Genomic DNA, 26,524 nt, shown 5'->3' on the forward strand with positions numbered 1-26,524 from the left:
GTTTTGTCACCTTGTTTGTATTAGGCAGGTTATGCTGGGAATAGGAATTGCAGCTCTTGATTTTGTTTGGTTGTGTTTTCAAACTCACGTGCGCAAGTTCTCAGGTCAGAAACTTATTTTTTTGCCTCCTTTTCTGTGAAAAGAAAGCAGTTTTGTTCAAGAATTCCATCTGCTCTGTCATCCTTCCCAAAAACATTTAGATGCTTTGATACGTTTGCAGAACATGTGACTGGAGGTTAGAATATAAAAAATAATTCCATGTGTATTGGAGGCTGTTTAAGGTGAAAAAGGCAGTATAATATCCTCACTTTAGGAAAAGACTCTCGGTCTCTGCCCTGGAGACACTTGTGCCCATGGAGGAGCACGTGGGTGCTGGTGGATATAGGACTGGTTGGTAGCTGAGCATCAACCATTTCCTTCTCAGCTTGGCAGACATGGGGGAGTGCAGGGAAAGAAGAGGAAAAAATGGTGCAGGAGTGAGTAGGCAAAGGTGGAGCGAGGGAGCTGGAGTTAGCTTGGTGGGAGGATGAAGGGTGATAAGAACATCCTCTGTTCTCTTACATCAACATTAACTGTCAGCACAATGTTTGGGAAGGCCACTAACATTTGATCTGCAGAGACTGAGTGTCATCCTGCTTCACAGATTATTTAAATCTATTGCATGTGTATATGTATATTTTTGAGCAGTTTTTAAAGTCTTTTCACATATGGAATAAATTATTTCTTGTTTATTTGAAGTATTTAATGATAAAGAGAACATGTGGGCATCAGCAGAAATTCCATTCAGCAGATACAGTGCAAATAGGTATTTTCTTCAACAGCTTTACCAAGGAGCAAAGAGGAGGGTGAAGTCCCCCAAACAAATGCTACATTGAGGAAAATACTTCTGATATTATTTAATACAAGATAATATTTAGAAAATAACTATGGCTCAAGAAAATGTGGGCTGGAATGCACAGTGTCTTAGTGAGATACTTAAAGCAATGAGATTTTAAGGTTTACCTTATGTGCCATGTATATTGATTTAATACCAAATATATGGTGGCCATTTCTAACCATCATTTACTGTATTGATTTGTCAGCAGTGGAACTGTAATAAAAAAAGCTATTGATTTACTGTCCTTATTTGCTTATGGGCTTTTTATTAATTTTACACATTGTTTCCTATTTCTAGATTATAATTTTTATGTGTTTCCTCCCTTTAAGACAAGTCTGGTCCTCTCTGAGGTTAGAAAAGAGCAACAAATTGAGGAACAAAGGAATGAGACCATCAGCTGCTTCCTGCTCCTGCTTAAGGAGAGACAAAAGCTGCGTAAAGAATGGACAGCAAGGTGAGAAGTACTCCTATAAATCCCCTCGAGTGGGGAAAAGTAACTTAAATTTTTTTTTTAAGTTTTCACTGTTCAGACAGTAATTCCTTGAAGAGGATAACCCTTGTTTCTGTGGGTAGGCTGCTCTCTTACTCATACAGTACAGGCTACTGATAACAGCTTGGTGGGCAGCACTGAGGTCTGAGGAGTGGTGCCACCTAAAATGTCCTCAGGTTTTCCACCTATTGCTGACAATATGAGCCATGCTGTTTGCTGGAATGCTGGGCTAAAACTGCACTTCTTGGCTCGTGCCCCTCCCATTTCCCTGAGCTGTCCTGCTGGAGTTAACTGGATGGTGCTGGGTGAGATGGGCACTCGTGTATGAACTGCTGGAGTTGGTGTCGTGGGGCTGTTTTACTGTACCCGAGTCCTTCAAGAGAGCTCGCTGCCATGCATCAGGAGGTGCTGTCAGCAGTGTTTTACAGTTGTTTCTGTTTGTGTTTGGAAAGGTTTGCATTGCTGGAATGCAATCAGCTGAATGCGTTTCAGAAGCACCAGATACCCTGTACTTTTATTTTGTACAGAAACAGGTGAATGAAAGAGGATTTCCACCATGTTCCACCTTGTCCTTCTCTTAGGCTGCTTAATGAGTTGATGCCACCTTTTTTCACACCAATGTCTAAAAGTTATAGGTTTATACTAATTTTGTAAACTATTATTTTCTTTTTTGATTTTTATATAAACTGTCTAGCAATCTGTTAAATTTTTCTGCCAAATATACAGCTTTTATTTAAAACCAGAAGATGTTCCTTACTTACAATTAAATACAGTTTTTAGTCAAAAGTATTTTTAAGTCATATTTTTGTTGTTTAAATTTAGCATTTAACTGGCATGACTTTTTTTACCTGCACTAATTAAAGTTGAGGGAGATCTCTTGTATTTTGCTGGTGTAGTTCCTGAAGTCTCTGAAATTGCTTTTAAAATGTTATCTGTAGATTTTGGGTCTGACACTTGGGTATCTTTTCTGCCGCAAATAATTAAACAGCAAAATGAAGCTGGAACATTTTAGAAACTTTAGATAAAAATTGAACCTAATTACACATAATTATTTTACAAATTACAGGTTGTGCTTAATAAGTTTGTGTTCCAGTGAGTATGGAATGTATGCTACTATTTTAAGATTTCAGAGTAAGCTGGCTCTAAAATATTTTCCATATTATCATGTGGGATATACGTTTTTCTTCTTGAACAATTTAGGTGATTTTTTTATGGTGGCTTTTTTTTTTTTTTTTTTTTTTTTTTTGTTTATTTTTGGTTTTTTTGCGGGGGGGGTATTTGTTTGTTTTTTTGCCTTCCATCACCATGCTTACTAAATAATGCAAATATTTTACATTGGAAAGAGAGGAAATTACTTAAAGCTTTTCCTTGGGACTGTGCATCTTTGTTATGAAACAGAATAGAAAGCTTCTAACGAGTGGAATACCTTTTTAGAGTTCATTTTGTCTGACAGTGATTTCCTAATACACCAAGTCATCAGCAGTCATGGCAGTAATGAGTAATTTAGAAGTGCTGTGGGTCTCAGTGTGCCTGGCCCCACTTGCTGCTCACAGGGAGCTCTGGGGCTGGAGCCAGGGCTGCAGCTGGAGACGTAGCCCAGCCTCTGCCACAGCAAAGCTGCAGCTCTTGGTGGTGGCAGAGGCACAAGCAGATGAAGTGCAGGCCTCCTTAAAACTAAACACCTGAAAGAAAATTTCAAGAGCATTGTGCCTTGAAAGTTCTGAAAGAAAGTGTGCTTTGAGTATTAAATATCCATAATCCTTTTTCTTTCTATTTGATGTTTCCCATCCCAGTGCCCTATCTGGGAGTCTCATCCATATGATCTGCATAAAGAGGCTGTTACCATACACCTCACTTGGCTCCATCAAAGCCTCAGCTCGGGGTCTGGAATGAAGCACTGGCTGTGGCAGCCATGGAGCACACGCTGCTGAAAGTTATAAAACGTCCGCTGTGCTACGAGCAGGGCTGCCTGTGTTTTAGAGATCAGTCTATTGTGTACTTTGGAATTACATGAGAAAAATGTGCTTGGACAGGAAATAATTAGCACTTGTCAAAGGGCAGGCAATAGGTTACAGTACTTTACTTTCAACAGGCTATCAGGGGATCAGCTAGATTAGATAATAGAATTTTTTTTCCTGTGGAAGTTAAATACAGATGACTCTAATTACCTTACATTGTGCATTAGAGAGCAGATTATGAACAGTACAACTTCAAGAAATTTAGGTCAATGAAGGGAGGGCAGCTGGCAGAAAACTTCACTCTGCACTTGATCTTTGTAGAGTTACGTAGTCAATCTGTTCTTTCTTGTGTTTTATTTGTGTCATTAACACCTGACATGAAAAACAAAAAAAAACAAAAAAACCCAAACCAAAAGACAAACCAAAAACATGTTGGGAACTGGTAACACAAACTGACTGAACTTTTGGAAATTTAGCCTTTCCCAGAGAAAGGCACATGAACTCTTCTGGTATGGACTTACTCAGTTAAAGCACATTCTTTTGTTATTTACTTTAATTTGTACCAGTGTTTCTGGCTAGTAATCAGCTGAAATGACTCTTTAAGATTTTATTTTTATTTCAGCTTCACAGCCCAAAACTCATAGCAGTGTGCTTAGTGTTGCACTCACCATTTCATAGACCTGTGCTGCAAAGATGTCATCAGTATCTTAAGTATCTGAGCAGGTCTTCCAGGGATTCAAGTTGTCCTCTGAGTGGTAGTGATCCAAAATACTTCAGGTAGGACTCGGTGAATGTCCTCTGAGTGTTAACAGAAATGGTCCAGAGTTTCCAAAGCCCCAGATTTGTTTATACTGCGTGATAGTGCCTGATGGACAGGTTGTTATAGCTGTTAAAGAGCTGCTCTAGCCCTTTGAACTGACCCCTTCTTGACCTCTGCTTACAGAAGGTCACTGCTCAGCTTATAAAGTGAGGGGAACCTCAGATTCTACTGTAACAAACAGAGGGTGAAGGGAACAGCTGTGAATTTTGGACTGACCGTGCAAACCTGGATAGACTTTTTAGGGTCACTGTATGATAATGAAAATTGTTACCAAATTATATGGAAATTTAACAGCAATAGTGGGAAAGAGAGGGTGGAGTCTAATGCATTGGGTTTGATAAATGAAGTGTGAAGTTACCCATCTGGCTCTAGACAGCCCTCTTTTTCTCTACGAAAGGGAAACATTTAAAAATAACCATGGTACATCTAGAATCAATGACCCATACAGAGAGCTGGAATAGATCAAGATTTAATGGTGGCTGTGGAAGAAATTATCATTTGAAAAGTGAGACAAAGGATGAGAAAGTACAGTTCAATATCTGCACCTGATTCATTTTTAAAAAAGGCTTTAATATTTTCCCCTGTTGATGATGTTATTGACATATTTTATTTTACTTTCTAACTGGAACCAGAAAAGTTGTTATATCAGAAAGAAACAGGGGAAAAAGCAAAAGTACTCGAAATTCAAGAGTATTTGCATTTTTCCTGATCAGGAAGTGCCTGAGCTAGCTGGGCTATAGTTAAATAAAATTGTAGCTCTTATTTCTCCTAATAGAACTTGTATCATGTTATAATAGCATTGTCTTTAATGCTTGCATGACACACTGCACTTAATTGGTACTAGGTTTTTGTTGTATTTTTCATAGACATACATTTAGTACCAAACTAATTTGTCTTCAATAAATCAACAAGAGATTAATTTAAAGGGCAGTGTTTAACTGCATTGAAAATATTGACTGCTAGGAAAAAATATGGTTAGTTAAAGCTTTGCTAAAGTATGGGGTTTTCAAATGGAAAAATTGTATTAGTCCAAAATGGTTTTATTATAACACAGACTCTGATGTCCATTTTGCTATTTCCCTCAGTGAAATTGTGCCATTTCTCTTAGGGGAAATTCAGCCAGATACTGAAAAATATAAAGTTTTGGAGACAGACATAATTTTGATAAAATTATTTATGATTGTTGAATTTTCATAGTTGTGCTACTTATCCAAATTCGAATTACCAAATTCTGAAACCTTAACTTCACTCTAAATAATCATCTAATGACAAATTGACATAGTGAAAATAGAATAAACATTCAATAAAAACCCATACCAAAGTAATCACAAAATTCTTCTGGTTCATGAGATAAACAGCAAAAAAGTGTCAATTGATTATATCTTGTAAAAATCAATAACTTATAACCTTGCATCGTTAAAATAACACAGTAAAAAATCTCTTTTTATGGGGTCATTCTATAACCTATAATATTTTGTAGCCTGGGTACTGTATTTCTAGAATTTTTATATTCTTGCATTTTGCATGGCAGTGGAAAAAGAACCTCTTACTTGTGACAAATCATGTTAGTTTCAGGTTTCAAGTCAGATGTGAGCTATAATTCCTCAGCATTTTTTGCCTTTGTCAAACCCCTTCTTAGATCTCACAATTTTTTATAACAATTTAAAGGTATGTATTTTTTTTCTAGTTACAATAAACACTTATACTGCAGAGGTAGTCTTAGCTCTCAACAGTGAAATCTGGATTTTTATGTCGATTTTTATATAGGAAAATAAATTATAAGGACCTGGTGAGGAAATTGAGTCCTAATCTGGATGACACTCTTCAGTTCTATAATAAGAAAAATGAAGAATCTTAGAGTGGAAGCCTAAAATAGTGTGCATGTTAAATAAAATACAAAGTGGAAGATTTTATATATTTTATTTTCTGATTTGAAAAAAAAGTTCATTTTTTCTTCTTATGCCTAACCTCCTTATACCTTGGAATTTTAGATCATAATTAAAGAGTAATTTAAGTAGATTTTCCTCTTTTTAGCTCCTGGAGGAGAACGTGGTGTTGATTTAAAGAGGGACAGTGCTTCCTTTGGAGCAGAGGAAATGTTGATGGGTTAAGAAGTAAACACAGGCTTTGGCAAAATCAGAGCTTTTCTTTCCTTTCTGCCACAGGCTTTGTGCATTTTCAGGAACTCATGAATGCTGTTTTTCAAATCAAATGTGATAATACCAGTTCCAGGACTGGTTGAAAAATATGGAATCTTTTTTAACTCTCACAGACCTGGCTGGATGATAAGTATATGAAATAATGTGAACTCTTCAGAAACTCCTACAATAGGAGCTACACCAGTTCCCAAGATTTTGCATCCTACAGAGGTATCAAAGTGTGTCAGAGAGTGGGGGGAAGTACTTGTGTTAAGACTTGTGGTTGTTTAGTGTAGCATCAGAATGACAGATTTTTGTTTTGTTTTCCATGTTGTGGAATCCAGTATCCGTGTTTCTGATATTAGTAAGGATCTCAGTACATACAGCTGCATGCTCTCCAGGGTGTTTTTGGTAACAGCTGTCCTCTCTGGACAGTGGGACTGAGTAAGTTAGCAATGAGCATACACCAAAAATTCTCATTGATCATTTTGGAAATCACAGGGAGAGAAAGGGAAAATTACATTTGGATTCTTTGAGATCCATACTTTAGATGTATGTGTGTGAACACTCGTTACAAGAAGAAAATGAAACTGTTCAGCACCAGCAGTGTAAGCTAAACCAGGTTTTCAGAACATAAATATATTTAGACAATATGTAGAAAGTAAATTGTGACTGAGTAATCCTGAATACTGTATGTTCATCAGGAAGATGCTTTGAGTCAGACTGAAAACCAACCTTGCAGCTTTCAGATGAAGGAAGAAAACACTGCAACGTGGATGAAGTTGTCAGGTCTCCTGCTGTAGTTATGTTTAGACATCAGCTGCCTTGATTGACCTTTGACTTTTCTCCAGTTGCTTCTTGCCAGATTTCTGTAGCTCCTCGTGACCCTTCCTGTTTTCTGCCTCTGTCTTTCACCTGTGTTCCTTGTATGGAGGAGTCTTTGAAGCAGCCAAGCTTGGGATCAATAGGTACAAGTACTCTTCAGAACAATGGAAATGCAGCTTGATTAAATGCTGCTGTTTAGCTGCTCCTTTGAAACTGTCTTGACCCCTTACCCTTGGAAAGATTGTGTTTACAAGCTGTGGCTACTTAGAGAAAATCCTGCCTCTTACCTTGTGATGTCACTTTATACACAGATATATGGTGCAAAAAAACTTACATGGTGTAGTAGCCTAAACCAAATGGTATTACAGGGCAGGCTAAGAAAAGCTGCTGAACTTCATCTCTGTGTCTGTGTGTGGCTTTTGTTTGTGTCACTCTCTGTCATTAAGGCACTCTTAGGGATTGTTTACTCTGTTTCCTTTATCATTTTAGTTTAATTTTAATGGTTCACTTCTGAAATCCATAGACAATGCATCATCCTATACCTGAGTAACTACCAAATGAAACTGCTTTGTTATTTTTCTTTTTTGATTTAATGATTTTTTCTTCTTGTGCTAGATGAGTTTTTCAAATAATTCAATAGCACTTCCAAAACTGGAAAATTACACAAATTTAGTCTTTATTTATAGTGCAATCAAAGCTTCCAAAAAAATGTGCTAAAGAATTTTCCCCCTCTTTCAGAGATTATTCAGTTATTTATGATTTTTGTGTTTGGTTTTACTTGGACAGGCTTTTAAAGTCAGCATGGATGACATTTCCTTATTTATGTAAGCTTTCATAATTGCAGTACAAGAAAGATAGATAGTGTTGTTTTTCCAGTGGCTTGACAATGATTTGTTCACTACCTTTGGGAGACCTGAATGCTGGAAATGGAGATTATTGCATTTCCAGGCTGCAGGGTACTGGAGATTGACTAGATCACAGAGGTGACAAATTTATAATCTGTGGAGACCAAGTGTTAGCCACATCATCAGACAGTTGAACCACAAAGTGGCATTAGCATCTGCTGTCATCCTTTCTGTAGGAGAGAATGGTCTACCAGAGTCAGGGGAAAAGGAGAAAGGCTGGGAGGGTTCAGTGTGTTTTATGTGCTCTCTAGCTGCCCATATTAGATAAAGGGCTGGTGTTACAAACTAGGGTTAAGGTATGAGTGGCCCATTGAATGAAAAATTATCATAGATTTATTTTACTTTATCCACTGAGGTCTCTTTCTTCTGCAGTATCCATCTGTTCTTTCCTTTGCCTTCAGCAAACTGTGCTGATGTCATGATATGTAACATCCATTAAACTACTGGCAAACTTATTGTGAACTCAAAACTATGTCTAAAACTAGACATTTAAAATTAAAAGAGTCTGAAGACAGAATTCTTTTTTCTGGAAAAAAAAATAGAAGCCTTATCTAAACAGGACTTTAATGATTTTTATTACCATTAATGTCACAGCTTTACCTGTCATAATGCTGAATTAAATATTTAATTTGGAGGTGAAATAATCTGTATGCATTACCAATGGTGACAAAACAGAGGGTAACTTAAATGGTGTACCCAGCCAAAGGGTGCTGATCATGTCATACCACGAGTGCAAGTGAGCAGATGCTTACATAAGTTCATGACTTAAGTCTTAAAGGCTGTCAGCCTTGTGTTATTAAAGTTTTTCCCCCTATATGGAACTGGATGGCTCCAGGGATTGGCAGTGAAATACAAAGCCTTTTGTGTTCAGGTCAGCAGTTTGACTGTGGTTCAGGTAGGTAGTGCCAAAGATGATTCCCACTGGGTGTCTGTGTTTGATGGCCTATGTAAAATGCAGAGGTCCTCCAGCCCTGGTAGGCAGGTGTGGATCACACACAGCAACTGCTGCACTGACACTAATTGGTACCCTTGCTGGCACTTCTGGAGCAGCCAAAAATGAAATGGATGATGCATCTGAGCAAGGTGCTGTCAGTGCTCTGAGCAGCCTAGGCCATGGTGGTGATGAGCCTGTGAATGTCAGGGATTGCTGTGGATAAAAAGGAGGATCAGGCTGTTGCATTGCTCTGCAGTTGGCTTGCATTAAAGTTATGGCAGCACATGCAGATAATCATGTGCTGGGAGAGAGGGTGAATTCCTGGGCAATCTTAACAGGATTGGTGAGAGGGAAGTGCAGTCCATACGGAGGTCAGGGAATGGCTTGGAGATGTTTCAACTAATCTGAGAAAATAAGATGAACCAGAGACTAGGATTTGATTTACCTGCTTATTTTCACTGCTAATGAGATCTTTTGGGCATTTGAAGAGTTTGATTTGGCTGCTATTATTTGTTCCATTTATTTTATATGAATTTTCAATACCTAATGGATCATTGCTGTGGAATTATTAAATTATGAACTATGCTGATGTTTTAATATAGCTAAAAAGGGAAGTTGGCATTTCTTAAGCTTAAGAGGCTCTGTAAAAACAGAGAACTTGGGGACCTGTTACAGAACATAAATTGTTCTCATATTATTTGTCTTATTTTGATAAATGACAACAGCCCCAAATGTGGACAATGCTTAGAGCATATGTAATAATAATAGAAGAAATTATAACTCTGTGCAACTTACTTGAGTAACTTGGCCAACTGAGAACTCTGTCAGAGATATGCAGGTATATAAGAAATAATTGAAACAAAAAGGTATTTTGAACAGTATCAAAAAGATTGAGAAACAGGGTCTCAAAATGCAGTTTGTGGGAGAAACCAGGAAAAGTCTATTGAGTGTTAAAGTGAGGGCAGTAATACTAGGAGAAAAGAGTGTTCTGTTGGAAAATGAGAGTTCTGAGAGTTCTAAGAGCTACCAATAAGAGCATGTTCTACTTTTTCTGCGAGGGTAAGCTGAATGGATCTATCAATTATGCCCATGATATGCTGGAATTAGATTTAGTGCCAAATAATGCTGGAGGGTGTTTTTTGTACAAGTTCGGACAATACTGTTAAAATTTTTGCCAGTTGTTTTTAGGCAAGTCAACATTTTCTAATTTTTATTTTCTCATAATTATTAATATCAGCATTTGGTCTTCCTGAGATGTAAAGAATATTTTTATCAGAATTATTTTTGACAAGCTAGTTAATGTGAATTTGAGCAAGTGCTCAGGAGAGATGAAGCAATCCAAGTCCCCACTCCAGTGCAGATGACTTGCTGGCTGCACAGCATGTTTATTGTCAGGCACAGTGTACTGCATAAAAGATCTAAGTCTTTTATATTAGACTGTCCTGAAAGCACTTTAGGTATTTGCCCTTCTTTTTCTACTTGGAGATATGGCTAATCCCCAAATCCAGGTGTGTATTATTAAGGATTGAGGGGGAGGTTGGAGGAGGGGAAAGCAGGGGAGGAGAAGGATTTGAGAGGTAAGAGGGTGCAATATAGGAGGAGGTTTTTGCCTGTTTTGCTTGCCTGTAGGTGACACTGTTGCATCATTTATCTGTACAATTTCACTCATGTTGTCCAGGGACAAAAAAAAAAGTTTCATTGAAATAATTTTTGAAATAATTTGAAAGATTCAAAAAATACATTTCACTCATGATTCTTTAAGCCTTGGCTAGAGAGTAGTCTTGGATACAAGTACATGAATTGCATGTTCACCTTCCCAAAGATGGCAGCAGTTTATAATATTATTTCTGATTAACTAGCTCACTAGCATTGCATCTTCAGTATTCCCTTGAAAGGTGAGATTCTAAAAAGATGGCTCTGCATGTTTCTAAAGACTAATGTAATAAACCAAAATGATAATATACTGATAAAAAAAAATATTAATTTGCTGCTAAGTTACAGCAATATAAAGTTAAAATGTTTTTCTTTGCTCAAGTCATTTAAATTAATAATGTGTGTCATTAAGTGAAATCTCACAGAGGATTTTTTCTTCTTTGCCATTAAGTCTGCTGGCTGCAGTGAAAATGAAATATTCGATGAGGCTTGAGCAATCATCTATCTCTGAGCTACAGTGTGCCTGCTGCCAGATGTTCAGGTGCTGGTGCTGCTGCTTTGACATGTATATCTCTTCCAGGCAAAAAAAAACAATATATACATCAGTCCAGGTGCAAGGTGGCCTTGCCAGCAAACCTGCCTCCTCCTAGCTGTGACACTCATCCACTCCCCGTCAGCGTGTGTACGTTGGAAGGGGATTGTAATTAACCCCTGGAAAGCATAGGTTTCACTAAAGTGATGTGCACAGTAATGATATTGTTAGCTTCCTTAATTTCCAGTTTCACCATCAATTATGCCATGTGTTTCATCCAGTTGGTGCTACCCTCCCAGTGTTAATTATAACCTACAAGACTGTTACAGTTAATTTTATGGCAAGCATATTGTCTCTTCAAGGCTCCACAGCAGCTCATAAATTATCTTGAAGGTAAAATGTAACTTGGGGAACTAGTTATGAAAATTCCATCCATCTCGCTTAGGAGGTGCAGCTGCTACTGTCAGCTGCCTCGCTGCTGCATTGTGAAGGAATTATGGTGGGTCAGGTTTAAGAGGCGAGGCCCAGGCTGTCACTGAGGAGAAAGGCTGTCCTGGCCCTGTCAGACAAGTACCTTCTGCCAGTCCCTTGTGGTTTCACTTTGCAGGCAGTAAAAGGCAGGCAGTGCAGGTGGATAGTCCCCAAGCTGTCTCTATTCATTACTTTACAGAAACTTGTTTTAGGTAGGCAGGTACGGAGACCTTTTCACTGTTGTCATAATGTTAGGCATCATCTGCAAAGTGCAAGATAGATAACTCTATAAATAACTCCCTGTTCTGTTGGGCTGGGCTGGTGCAGAAAGGATGATTAGCACTGTAGAGGCACATGAAATAGCTCGCTGGTTTGTAAAATGACTGTTGGTTTAATTGTGGCAATAGCTTGGTCTGGAAGAGCACATCTGTTCGCCTTTATTTCGCATACACAATGAGAGGAGGTGCAATTTCACTGCTAAGTAATTTGTGTTGGAGTTTCACATTAAATAAATTAGCATGGGTTTATATGGGCATTATTTATGACATCTGTGTGTGTGTGTGTCCTGGTTTTTTTGCTGAAGGAATTGCAAGTACTCATTTCTTAAAAAAGAAATAAAAGTGAGGGGGAATGATAAAAATAAAGCAGCCCATTGCTCAGAACAATGACATTGGCATTCAGTGCTATTTATATTTTAGTAATAGACTTTTATTATTGCTATAATGCCTTATTCTGCTCTTTGTAGCAGTAACACAAGACTACCATAGAATGTGATGCCTTATTCTGCTGTCTCTTCCTTTAATATTTTGTATTTCAATAGTTTTAAATGCTGTTAAGCTTTGGGTGTTCCTTTAAGAATAAAACCCAAGTGCAAATCAAATTTCCTGAGAGGCTTTTTATTCTTCCACTCTTTTACCTTTCGAAAGGCCTTCTGTGTTCCTGGTGTTGTTTCCTAACCTCATTTACAGCTGGGAGGGCACATGAGAAGGAAGACTGAAAGCTGATACTTTTCCATAGGCAACCACTGTGCAGATGTGAATGTACAGACCCATTGTGAATGAGTAAATGTTATGAATTCAATTGAGGAGAAAATGAACAAACACAATAATGAAAGACAGTAGGATAATTCATCTAAATTTATATTGTTTGTTTGTTTTGACAGTCTTCATTCAGTTTTAATTATTTCTGATTATTCATTATGCAGGGAAGAAAACATTTTCAAAATAGTGCTGACATTGTCAATTAGATTTGTTATATGTTAAAAAAGGGGGGAAAAGGCTCATTAGAGTCCTAAAAATCACTACACTTCTAATGTATGTTCTTTATTTCTTTTCCCTTGGAATTTATAGTAAATATGCCTTGTGATATCTTTTAGTGTTCCATCATTTTCCCAGAGTCAACAGCACACATTTTGGTTTATTCCCAGAAGAAACCACAAGGTTTCAATTGACCAGAACCCTGCATTTCTATTTGTTTAGTTTATTTAGAGGGAAGGTCTGCATTAGGCAGAGCCTTGGGCAAAGTGTACAAACAGGATTGCCTCAAGAGCAGACCCAGAGGTGTTGTTCTCCAAGTTCCTTTTTGGTGTCATCCTTTCCTTATCTCCCACAGAAGAAAGGGGGAAATTCTAGGTGTTGCTGGAATATCCCATTTAATGTGGGGTTGCTTCACCTGGTCATGTGTGTTGTTATCTCCTACACTGTAGGATGTCAGCCTATAAACAGAGGTTATCCATAAATATTGCCAAGGACACCCTCCCTTGTGGGGACCTCCCAGTTAGGATTCTGCATCAGCCAGGGGTACCTGCAGCCTCTGTAGTGTATTTCTCATGAGCTTGTGCATGCACAGAAGGCTGGGGACAGGAGAGAGGTCTGAGAATTCAAATACTGGTTTCTTAGGAGATAATTTCACTGCTGAGTATCCAAAGCTGTGACATTTATTTTGTTTAAAATCATGTGAAAGTATCTGGATTATTGCCATCATGGTCCCCTCCCAGCTTGATTTTGCACCATTGCAATTCTGCTGAGTTTGAGAGAGTTACTCTTGATTAGAGTTAGTGGGATTGTGAACAGAATTGGAGCACTGGTGCTGATAAATATCCTAAACATTTTTTGGTGGTGGAATCTCAGACTTGGTTTGTGATGCTGTTGCAGAAACAGACACATCTGATTTGAGAAATCTTTGTGGCTTTATTTTGACACATAAAATAGTCATTGCCAAAGTAATTCTCTTTTGAATATAAGATTTTTTTTATGCAATTGAATGAGAAAACCTTTTTTTTTTTCCAGGAAAAAAGTGCCTTTATTTTTTAGCTCTTGGTCATCTTTGATAGGAAATATCTGCATTTGGAAAGAAAACTATGAAGCATTAAAAAATTGTTTTTTACAAAAATTGATTGAATTACCTGTAACATAATTGGAGAGGGAACAGCTTAAGAGTTGAATTCAAACCAGTTCATTTCACAGGCACATTTAAAAAATATTGCTGTTTTTTGCTTGACATGACTCAATATGTTCTATTATCAAGAAAAACTGAATTTTCAAAATAGCCTCAGTATTAGTCACTGGATTCCAAAACACACTTAGAAAACAAGGATTTGAGGGATTATTTTTTACTTTATTCTTATTTATGACACAGAATTTAGACTTTTGTTTGGTGTATAATAAGTCATTTAAAAGAATACTAACTCAAATGTTTGCCAGTTAAGTGCATTTATCAAGCAAATGAATTTCCAAGGATACAAATTGTAGCTCAAATATACATGAACATAAAAGGGATTAAAATCTCTGATAGGTGGTGCAGATCAGTGTTGAAGCTTGATGCTTCAAAATGTATAAAAAATTGTGATTTTAATATTGTTGTAATAAACAAAAGAATGTGGGTTATAATTTTCTGCTTGTTAATAGTTAATTCTATGCTCAAGTAGCATGGGGGAAGGTCATTGTGCAGTTTAAATCTAGTGAAACCATTGGAGTGCTGAATGCTGTTGGCCATTTACTTGTTCAGTTTGCCCATGAAAACAAGTCATCAATACTGCTCCTGTCTTATTGTACTCAAATATAGAATATTTTGGTGTGAAATAGATTTTATAACATTTTATTTCAAAATGTTCCCACACCTGACTCTTTGTAGACTCTTGAGAAGGAGAATCACTGTCCTTAACTGCCATTTTAGGGCCTTCTGACCTATTTTTTCACTAAGACAGCCATTCTATCATTTGCCTTGGCTGAGAAGTGTAAAACTTTGAGTAGGATTGCCTGACTACCATAGTACTGTGCAAATTTAATTGTGTATTCACAGTTACATGATTAAGACACAAGATGTTGGTATGCATTTGGTTCCTGACTCAGCAGAAGTGTGAAACAAGATCATTTAAAGAACATTTATAATTTCTTCAAAGGAAAACAGCTTGAAACAATAGAAATAAAATCATGTGTGTGAGTTTTCACACGTTCTAAGCCAGCTGCTCTGTTTCTCTGACTTTTAGCATGAATTCAGGTCCTCTTGTCATTCAGTGTGACTGCAGCCAGAATTACTTTGTTGAAGACATTCTATTGATGGAGACGGTCTGTACTTAGGATTTCTTGCTGTGTACATTGTCTGCACAAGGAAATCCTCTTGGTGTCTCATCAGAGTATTTTAAAGCAACCAAAAAAAACTGGCCAGAACCAACAAAAAAAATCTAGCCAAAGAAAACCAACTTCCCCTTTGAACTTTGACTTACCTATGTTTATGAAATGTGTAACTTCTCTTTTTTCTCACTGGGATCTATTTGCATATGCATTAGCATGCTAACATAGATGGTGATCTTAAAAAGTGTTGACTGATTTTTCCTGCACTCTCTTAATTGCTAAGTGATATGGAAAAATCTTCCTTCAAATTTTGCTAATTCCTATTTTTATCCTACAAAAGAAACTGTAAGAAAACAGCATGCTGTCAAATATTTATTTTAAAAATTTTAAGGGAACAATTTAAAAAAATGTATCAATTATTATGAAGGGCAGTTGAAGATGAATGCAGAAAAATAATTTTGTTTGCCTGCTCATTTTTTGCTCAAAGCCTGGGCTTTATTTAAGCATATTATTTTTCTGTGTCACACACAAAAAATAACCCTACAAGATTTATTGGCGTTTGTATGGAAAAAATGAAAGGATTTTCGTGTTTTGTAAGAAACTTAATACACTCTCACAGATGGCCCAGCTCAGGTGTGATTTTAATTATGAGATAAAACAAAGCCCAACACAGTAGGAAGTAGTCTTAATAAACGGCCTGAAGCTTTTGTCTTCATGTGTCAAAAAGCCTTTTTATTGCGTGATGAAATTTTTTTTCTTAGCTGGTTCTAAAAATTGGTTGAAAAAAAATGCAAGGGCTTCCAAAGTTCAAGTGAATTATTTTGGTCAAGTTAAAAATAGGAATTTCTTTTTTGTTTTTTTTCATTTTTTCTCACAACAAGCTCAGACTTCTGTTAAATGATAGAAAAAATGTATTAATAATAATTAAACCTGCAAGTACACAAATGCTTTATTTATAATTAAAATGTTTTTCCAATTAGATGTTATTTTGTATTGCAGTTTCACATTGCTTAGTAGTAACACAAACTGAGAATTTGCTAAGCTTGGCTTAAACTGTACTATCAGAAACTAATATTAATTTAAACCTGGCTATGGTGTTCAGCCTTCATTATTAAAACACAAATAGTATGATCCTGTTGCTAAATATTACTAATATATTATAATAATGTTGTACTGTCTTTCCCTTAGTGGGGAATTATGAGGACCTCATGTTAGGACCTCAGTGTCCTGACATAGTTAATTATCCATAGATAATGGTTTTCAGCAGTGGCTGTTCTGAACATCACAACCTCACTGTTAAGGGCTTAATAAATATTTGCAGACTCAGGTGCAGAGCACCTACGTCCTCCTCTGCAGAAGCAAACAGCTGTGGTTGCCTTCCTGTGCCATACATCACCCCCAGCCCCTCATTTGTCCTGGCAAACCTAATGGTGCAAATGGCAAGTTTTATGTTCTGTGCTAGACTGGGGTAATGTTTGCTGCAGAAATGCTAGCTCACCTTCCAGGAGTCATCTGTCTTTTCCAATGCAGAAATATCTTAGGAAGCTGAGACTTCTGGGGTTCGTTACTTGAATGCTGTGTGTATTGATAAAATTATTTAAAACTTGATTTTAGAGTGTGTGGCTGCTATCACCACCCGTGCTGGAAAGTGGAAAACTACAGCCAGATGGTTCACAATGGAAATCTGTATCCACCAGCTTACTTTTAGGGGACAGTTATTTGTAATAATTGTTTTCATTAAAGGACAGTGAAGAGCTTAATCATAATGAGCTTTTACAAGTAATGCAGATTAGGGATTTTTTTTTTCCCGTGGTTGAATGCATCTCATGGGAGGAAGTACCCATAAACTCCAGGTAGCTGTGTATCACCTTAAATTGGGGCTTGGGACATTGGGTGGTTCTTCCATAACATCCCAGCTGTAATTGCTGTTGAATAATGGAGTGGAAGGAGGAAACTGTAGGTTTATGTATGTGGAACTGAGCCACAGTCAGACAGAGACATTCTAGAAATGGAATAACTAACATGGTCTTTGGTGATTAGTAGTCAGTGAGCTCTCTGGCTGACCAGTTATAATAGCAGTCATATTTGAAATGCTACTCAAAAACTCTTTGGCATTCAGTCCTAAATAAACCCACCAGCTTAACTTCTTCCTATTTTTCTTATGGGTTTCAATGCTTTCAGCAAAGGCCCTAAGGGGAAGTTCTTGGGTTTTTTCCCTAGAAATTTTTATTGTCTGCATCCTCCTTGCCTTGCCATCTATGCATCATTGGTCCTCATTCTTTTCCATTTTTGGATTTTTAATTAATCTTGTCTGGTCATATTCATCATGTATTATGAGGGGGTATAATATAAAGAGTAACTTATAATAAATTATTAATGATGTGGTTCATATTTTTGACCATGTGCTGATTGGGGGAGCATTTGGAAGAACACTTTATGGTCCATATTCTACAGAATTTATAGTGCAGTTTAGGCACTAAAATGATCCTTGTCTGTCCTGTTCTGTGCTAAGCACTCTGATTCTCAGATTTTCTATTAACTCAGTTATTGCTGAGCAGGGGAAGCAATCATGGTTGGCTTGTGTGGGTTTCTGTGAAGCAGGGATCCTCAGCATTGGTTACCCTGGTCTCTGGAACACTTCTAACTGGTTTCAGGTTGTCAAACACACAAATTTTCTTTTTCTCACCATTCAGCAAACTGTAGTGACTGTAGGAAATCAGTGTTAATAGTACTGTGAGCTTTATGTTTCAGCTGAAGCTGTGATTGTGGTGTTGCTTATTCAGTTACGAGTTTGGTACCAACCTAGAGGAAGGAATTTTCATTCTGATGGGTACTGATTTTCCTTCCTCCTGGTTAATCCAGCCCTGGTGATTGACTCTGGGTGAAACACAACTGGCATTACTGGTCTGTGCTGCACTCACAGATGCTGCATTCTCCTTCTGCTCTGGATGTGAGCAGTGCTAACATGTCACTAACCTGGCCTGGCTCTCTGGCCAAGAAGTTGTTAATGTCACATAAAAACCCCAAAGGAAACAAAGGGTGCTGCATTCAGTGGTGATAGACTGTTACTCTTAAGTGTCACTCTCCCCATCAATCAGAAGATGCAAGGGCAGTTCTCACTTTCCCTGAACTTTTAATGGTACAAATCAAAAGTTGCATAAAAACCACAGATGTGACTCTAGGATTAAAACTCAGTGTTGGATTAATTTAATCATATTCCTTTCTGATTGTGTGCTCTTCAAATCCTGCTCTAACTATTCTGTTAGTAGCCTGGGTCCCTTTGAGTCATTAACAAAATGTAACTGATCTTCATCTGTTTGGTTGGAGAGGGTGGGGGGGTTTAATCTTCAAAATAATTGAGGCAAGAAGCTTTTGGCTCATGAAAGTAAATGTTTTCGATCCTTTGTTGTCAGATACCACAATTTTCTCCACAGCAAACTTAGTTGAAACAGAAAACTGATACACTGAGCCACTGGAATTGCAGTCTTGTAATTTAGAAATATCCACTTTATCCTTTATAATTCACTAAGATTCTTCAGTCTGAATCTGATATAGGTAGGAGCCAAGACAAACAGTAACCATTTATAATCCTTCAGAACAGTTTGGATTTCACTAGAATGTAAAGCCAAAGAGTTCTTGGCTTTGTTTCATGTGTCTTACAAGGCTAGAAAGTGTATTTAAATTGTAGTATTCACCATAGCTGCACGTTTCTGTAGTACCTGCACACTTTTATTTTCAATATTATAAAGATGTGAAAATATTGTACACTAAAATTTTTCTCTTTAGCAGCTGAAGGACTTGATTTTAGGTCCTTTAACTGGCTAGAAATAGTGTATACAAAAAGCTGTCTGCAATCCTTGAAGCAGGAGTGAGAATGCAGTGACACCTGGGTGCCATACATGTGCTTATATGAAGAAAAGGGCAGGTGTGCATCCCTTCTGTGTGGGGCATTGCCCTGGAGTGCTGACACCTATTAAGAGTTTTGATCCTTCAGAACACTTCTGGATTCACAGCTGACCTGCTGGGCTTTTAAAGAGCAAGTACTGCAGCAGAGAGTATTTGCAGGACTGAGCCATAAAATTGCTTTTGTGATTTACTTGTTTTAAAGGTATTTGCCAGCTAGCTAGAATAGCTCTGAGTGAGTGTTCCAGTTGTACAGGACACAAGTGGAAACTACATTTATTTTGCCTGGGGAGTTTTAGTCCTAGAATGATAAAAGCTATCAAAATAGACCCTGCCCCTCAATTTAGGATGTTGCTGACCTACCACCCAACGTGCAAGTGCCTGCACACCTGACTTCCAGGTATGAATGTGGAATTGATACACAAGGAGTCCTTCTAGTCAGGAGAGTTTGCCAGAATGTCATTCAGAATTGGTCTTGTCTTGTCCTTCTGATTTATAAATAACTTAAGAATCAGAGCAACAGTGGAACTGCTCTGTACCTCCAGAAAGTTCTTTTTAGTGTAGGTTAAACTGTGTATTCTACCTTATTGTACATTTTGAAATTTCTAGATGAAATTGCCAATATATATGACAATGAAAAAGAGAGAAGCCTCATGTTTACAAAATCCATGCTGGGAAAGCATTATATGGCAGAAACACTGTAGTATCTTTACAGCTGAAATTTGTGACATGTTTTGCCCTGGATGTAAGTAAGTTTATGGTGAGCTTTCCACATCTGGGGTCAAGCACCAGCAAGAGTTGTGTTTTCTTAGACATGAGCTGGGCTGGCATTTCTGACAGACGTGTAAACAGATGCAAGCCTTGTTGCTAATGACAGGTGATTATAAGTGGCGTGGGTGCCAAGGTAATTAAACCATGCCTTGACAGGAACATTTGGTGAAATGGTATTTCAGCATTAGAAAAATTGTTGCAACACTTTTTTTCCCCCTGCTAAGCTATAACCTGAATATCATTCATTTTGATTCTTTGGCCACAGTGCTCCCAAACCTGCTCCCTGCTTTATGTGTAGAAGTATTGAGAAATGGCTGAATAGCACCAGTACATATCAGTGGGGTTTTGGAGCTTTGAATTGAAGCATCTGCTTCTAAGAAGGCTTTTAGCATATAAATACAGTATAAAGTCCAGCATGGAGGGATTGGTGATATATTATCTCACTTTATGACAAGATAATGGTTATTGTGCCAGATTTATTAATGGCTGAATTATTGTGCTACTGTTTGTCATATATTTCTTATTGGACATCTTAACTGCTTTTACTGCTGTGAATTGTAGTTTCTAAATCTATTTAAGATTTTTTTTGTACTTCACAATGAAATACAGTTTATTCTTAAAGTGAAAATAATGGTTGCTTTAGAAGTAATGCACTTGATATTAGAACTTTTATGAACTTCAGGCAGTATCTTCTCAGCTCTTCATACTGCAATTTCATAGTTCAAGATGACTTTATGTTTTCCATTCCTATTTCTGTAGCTGATAGTGAATAATGCTAAAGTTCCTTATTGATCTCAGAATTCCAAGCAACCCTTTATTTAAAATATTCACTCACATACTGCATCAGAGCAGTGCAAAAATTCAGTTTAATCCTATAAATTAATCAAAATTGATTTAATAAAATATGAAAGATCTAGTTTAGGGATATTTTTCCATTATTCTGTGTGAAATTCATTATAATCTTAGGATGGAATCTAACTGTTCACATTATTGATGTTCCTTTGGTTTTTGCTTCAGCCTTGAAGCAATAACTGTTTAATATAATAATCTCAGCTGAAATTCTGGGCTTCTACCAAATTTTGGAGCAGAATTTAATCCTGTTTATTTTTCGTTCAGGGCACTCAGGATGGAAAGAAATTATTCCTCTCTGCTGGTTGGTCAGGACATCATTAAGCAGTATAATAAACTACTACAAATAATCAGTTGTATGGCTAACACAGTCTTAACACGTGGGCTGGGTACTTAGAAAAGGGTCTTTGAAATCTAGTAACTTTTAGTTTAAAGGTGGTTCTTAAAAATGAAATTTCAAATATGGTGAAATCAGTTTTCACATTGTTTACTTGAAGAGACACAGTTAAATGATTTGTTAATACCCTTCTCTACATTCTTATGAGAAGGTGAAATTGAGCTAAACCCATCAAGATGACAGTGAAATTTTCAATGTCTTTTGTTGCCTTTTTTTTTCTTTCCCCTATCGCCCAGTTCAAGTCTCTCAACTTTCCATCCCCTGAATTCTAAGCAATGTGCTAATAGAATGTTGATGTTCAGTTAATACAATTGTAGGATTCTAAGCCTGAGAAAGATCCTGCAAATAATTTGTGTGGCCCAAAGAAGCTGGCTTGGATGTATCTGATGAATTCAAGTGTGCCAGAGGTGAGTGGTGTGCCTGTCAAATGCTGCAGCAATGACCTAGCAAAGTGAAGTAGTTTATCTACAGAGAAAATAAACCAGGGGATCACTTGTAAGGATTGTAAAGCTGAGAAGTGAGAAGGTAACTGGCAGTTTTGAATTTACAATTTCTGTGTACAGGAGGGTTTCAGAGGTTAAAAAAGCTTGGCTCTTTTCCATCGTCTTCAGTGAAACAGAAGGGTGTGCAAGTTGTGCTCCTGTTACTGTTTGCAGCTTGTAAGTAAAAAAGCAGTAGCAGAAAGAGAAGGATTTGGATGCTCATAGTTAAGGGAGGTGTAGTAGTTGTAAAGCCTATCCAAAATAAAATCAGTGCCATATTGAGGTCTGGAATTAAGTGTGTGTTTATACATGCAGCTTTTTCAAAGGATTTTAGTGTTATGTGCAAGTAACCTTGTATCTGCCAGTTCATTTTGTTTCTGATGTTGCCTGCTAGTCCCTGAAGCAGATAAACTATGGATTTTTTTTGATCTTCCATTTGCTAGGCTTTCGTTATATTGTGGTTACAGTCACAATGTCAGCACATAAAATGTTAAACATCACTGGTCTGAAAGAAGCTTCCATTGTCTTCTACTTCTGGTGCCTGGGGATTCTTTCCAGCCTTGCAGTGGTGGTTCTGTCAGTGTAATATGTCACGAAGCATTTCTCAGTAATGACAGACATTGAATATGAGTGACAGGAACTCTGACCGAGTGAAATGGGTTCAATTACCAGAGATGTAGGGTTACCTGAGATAAAACCAAATGGTCCAATTGTGCTCGGTTTTGACCCTGTGACTCCCAACTATCCAGCAGCAAAGACAAATGGCTGATTAACCATCCCCTAACCCTCCTTTTCTGTGATAAACTTGTTTGGATTTCCTTGTCTGAATAAAAATCTAAGTGTGGCATGTTTCTAAAAGGAAATATGATAGGAAAACAATGGGTACTGGTGCTAGTCATTTTCTTCTCTTACCGACACAAAACAGAAAGCTGTCATTCTATCTTGGAATGTATCTAGGACATAGTGTCCAGAAATCAATACAAGATAAATGATTGCTCTCTTAACCTCACCTTTCTTCTGCTGCAGCGGTTACGTTGCTCCTGTTCACCTGTAGCCAACCTGACGCCAGAATAAATGAGAGAACCTGCCATGAAAAGTATCTTCTTGGGGTTTTTTGTGTTGGAGGGTTTTTGTTGGCTGAGGGGGCAGGGGTTGCTAGTCAGTATTGAGTCAGTTTTACACTTGTTCTAGTCCAGTGCCTACAGCTCCCAGATAGAGTTATAGCAAGCTCCCTAATTAAACTGTCGCTGTCTGCCCTCACTTGACTGCCTTTACAAAGTCATTTAACTAACAGACATTCCTGACTATTAAAGCTGGGAGCTGCGTGTCTCCAGTGCTGGAGATAAAATGAATGAAATTTGTTAATCTCCTCTGACACTTGATCCTAGATGTTGAACTAACGCTGTTGCACCTGAACTTTTTCTTTATTGTAATTACTTCTCATGTTATTATTTCATGTAATAAATTGGAAGAAAATTTCAACAGGTATTAAATTATTCAAGCCGATTTATGGATGCTGAGTGAATATGACATTCGTCTTGTGCATTCTTCAAAAGCACAATTCAGCGGGTGTTCAGAGCTGAATTCAAGGTTTGCAGTAATAGAAAACTGTAGTAAGAGGATGTATTTCCTTCATCTGAAAGGAATGCCACTTTAAAGCCTCTACCTTTTAGCAACAAAGATAAAATTTGCCTTTGTGATTGCATCTACACATAATTTAAGCAAATACTTTGATTGAAAATTTAATACATTTTCAAATAGCACGTTAAAAAAATTGCATGCCATTGGTAGAATTAGGAGGGCTCAGGTTACAGAGTAGAATTCATTTCTATTTGGAGGACCAAACACTTTAAAGGAAGATTTGTAGTTTATTTTCCATCTTCTCTGTTTGTTCAATGTTCTTTTTCTGTCACAGATTTTAAGTCCAGAAGGCACATTTAGACCATCTGGTTTGAGCTCCTGTATATTTTAGGGAGTTGTGTTTCCCTTGGCTGTCCCTGTATTGAGCCCAGTGGTTTTTCTTTGGGTTTAAATGCATTTTCCAGAGTGGTGTCCATTGATTTGAGGCTAGTGGGAAATGAGAATCTACCATTTCTCTGGAAATTGAGTCAATTGCTAATTAGCCTCACACCTTAGAAGTTCTTCTTTCTGTTTCTTATTGGAATGCTTTGCTTCAGCAGCCTTTCTGTACTACTTCCTTCCTATGATTTTGTTCTGCTGGGAGTGAAAAACCCAACATTTGTGTCCAGTTCTTTCTGCAGAAGTATGTGTGAGCTGCAGTCATTTCAGTCTTCTCTCATTCCCAAAGTGGGCAGAGGTCTAGGAGGGTGTGTACTTCATACAGGCCACAGGCAGAGCTGCTGCCACAGCTTCACAAGTTTGTCACATCAGCTCAAGGCTCTGCACCACCTTCTGTTGAATACTTTTAGCCCTGTATTTCCAGTGTTGTGAAGCTTCTATGGGATCTTTACTGTTATTCATCTAAAAGGGCACAGCAAGCCAAAATGCTACTATTATAATTATAATTATTATCAATAATTTTCTCTTCCTGCTCTTTAGGAACTCTCAGATTACCTACTTATGTTGTTAATTTCAAAATCTTGTGCAAAACAGGTGATAATTTATAAAGCTTTCGATTCCTACTGACCTTTTACAAGTTCATCACTGTCTTCATCACTTGGTTGTGCTCCTCATTTCCAGGTCAGAGAGTTATATTTTGAACCTTTCTGACTTTTCTGCACAATGCACTAGTAAAGGTATAAATGCTAGGAAATTTGAGAGTTCATATTTCAGCATAGGGGTTTTTCTTGCTGGGTTGGAGGGAAGATATTTCTTTAAAGCACCTAAACACTGCCTTTCCACCCTAAAGATAATTTAACTTCCCTCTGCTAAAAGCAAATAATAATGCCAGTAGATGCTGAGGCTGCAATTTGTTGCTCTAAACCAGTGGATGCAATTTCTGAGCTCAGGAATTTGGACGATGATATAAATCGTCAATCATAGGTGGCAAAATGTCGTTTATTTCCTTAAAAAAAGGTTTCCTTAAAACAAGATCAAGCTGTGTTCCCTTCTAGATAGATCAGTAGTAGAAATATTATTTTGTTATTTTTAAATAATACCTGAAAGCTTTACTATAAACTCTATTGTATAAAAGAGTATTTTTTTAGCTTGCTTTTAATGGCTTCTTGCATCTGCTGGCTGGAGCAATGGTGTGATTTACTTTAGTCCTGGAAGTAGTGGATAACCATGAACTACCTTGTTTACATCTTTTTTTTTTTATGTGACAGGTTGTGTATCTGGTGCAGTTTATTTTGCTTTAAAGAACTGTGTTTTTCCACTTACAAATCCTGTTCCTACCACGTATAAACAGAGTTCTAGAGAGCTTCTGCTGATTGCTAGGTGTTATTTGTCCTTTACAACTAACAGCAGCCAATAAAAATACAGTCTGTTTTCTTTTTGGAATAGGATTTGGTCATATAGGCTTGGGTTTCCAATGTCAGTTCTGTTCATGCCAGAAAAAGCTTGGATACAGCTCATCTTTTCTGTTATATTTTTGCAGTAGAGACTAATGCTGAACTCGAGAGTGACTCAGCAAAAAGCTGTGTGTTTATCTCCACAGTCTGCAGAAGAGACAGGCATCTCCAGGAAAGTCTCACGGTCTTTCACCTGGTCATAATAATTTCCTAATTGCTCACATCTTTTAATGTCTGGGAATTTGCATCCCCAGTGCAGCTTTGGTGTCCCCATTGTGCCCACCTAAGCAGTGGTTTTAGGTGAGAGATGAGTGGCTGCAAAAATACAGTGCAGTAAGTTTAGTGGTATCTTCAGCCAATGGTACTGTTTCTTTTTCAAATAAATAAATGGTTTTTTTGTTTTGTTTAGTTGATGCCAAATCCATCATATTTTGAGTTGAATTTACTCTGTTTTAAGCTCACATTGTAGCCAGGCCTTTAGGGCTATTCACAGAAACAGGATGTTCAACAAATGAGCTTTTGCAGCACCAAAATACTGAACATCAGTAACAGCAGTCAGAGATGGATTAAAATACAGGTATCTTTATTTACAAATCTAAATAAAATATGTATCTGTTAACTTCTGTATAGTATCTATCCAAATGTCTAGATAGTAAGCAGACTTCTCTGAATACAAGAAATATTTTACTAGCATTGGAGTTTGGAATAGTGCAAACACTTACTTACCAGTTATAAATCGACATTTATTTCCTTAATTTTATTACTATGTTGTGATAATGCTTCTATGACATCCTTCCTTTGCCTCCCATTTCCTATTTTGACCTTTTACTCATACCATTATAATATATTGTAACCCACAAGATAAATTCTGTGAAAAGGAGTTCTTTGGTTGGTGTCCATGCTTTCTTACCCTCACGTTCCACAGCATCCAACATATTTACCAAATCTCCATCAATGTATTGTGCGTTGCAGTCCCATGCTGTTCTTGCCTCTGCAGCTATCCAATGAAAATGCCTTCCCCAGCTGCCAGGATGGAAGTGTGCAGGAAGGCAGGCATTGCATCCACTCGGAGCCCTGCTGGTGCTCTGCTCCCCCTGAGCCTGGCGGGCTGCAGCGAGCAGTGGGAGCTGGTGATCGATGGAGAATGTTCTCTTCCAGCTTCCACAGCACCTTCTTCTGAGGCTGACTCATTCACCAGCTCATGCTCTGTGCTATGGGAAGTCTGGGAAAAAAAAACCGGTATTTTGGCACTCAGAAGATTTAATAAGATTGTGTGTGTTGAATTATTTTACTCTGTTGTGTAAAGAGCAGTGACGCCATGTCTTAAAAAAAAAATACATGTGTCCAATAGTAACTTGTCAAGATTTAATCTGAGCTAGCAAAATCACCCTTCAGTGCCAGGTGTACTTTTGGGAGGGTAGTTTGCACATAGTGGTTTATTCACTATTTTGGAGAGGTGTGGGGGTGTGCGTGT

At 37.6% G+C, this 26,524-nt stretch overlaps 1 protein-coding gene across 6 annotated transcripts in view; it reads left to right on the top strand.

The window, feature by feature from the left end:
• Window positions 1-26,524, top strand: part of FTO (FTO alpha-ketoglutarate dependent dioxygenase) — a 222,211-nt gene that overhangs the window by 93,659 nt on the left and 102,028 nt on the right. For 5 of the 6 annotated variants that reach the window (XM_050978819.1, XM_050978821.1, XM_050978817.1 and 2 more), the window contains one exon: window positions 1,207-1,331. The exons of the other annotated variant lie outside the window; for it this stretch is intronic. In XM_050978819.1, the coding sequence (XP_050834776.1) occupies window positions 1,207-1,331 (125 nt within the window). The remainder of the gene's footprint in view (window positions 1-1,206; window positions 1,332-26,524) is intronic. 6 annotated transcript variants of the gene reach the window in all.

The sequence above is a fragment of the Serinus canaria genome, chromosome 11 (genome assembly GCF_022539315.1).
Source record: "Serinus canaria isolate serCan28SL12 chromosome 11, serCan2020, whole genome shotgun sequence".
NCBI classification, from domain to species: Eukaryota; Metazoa; Chordata; class Aves; order Passeriformes; family Fringillidae; genus Serinus; species Serinus canaria.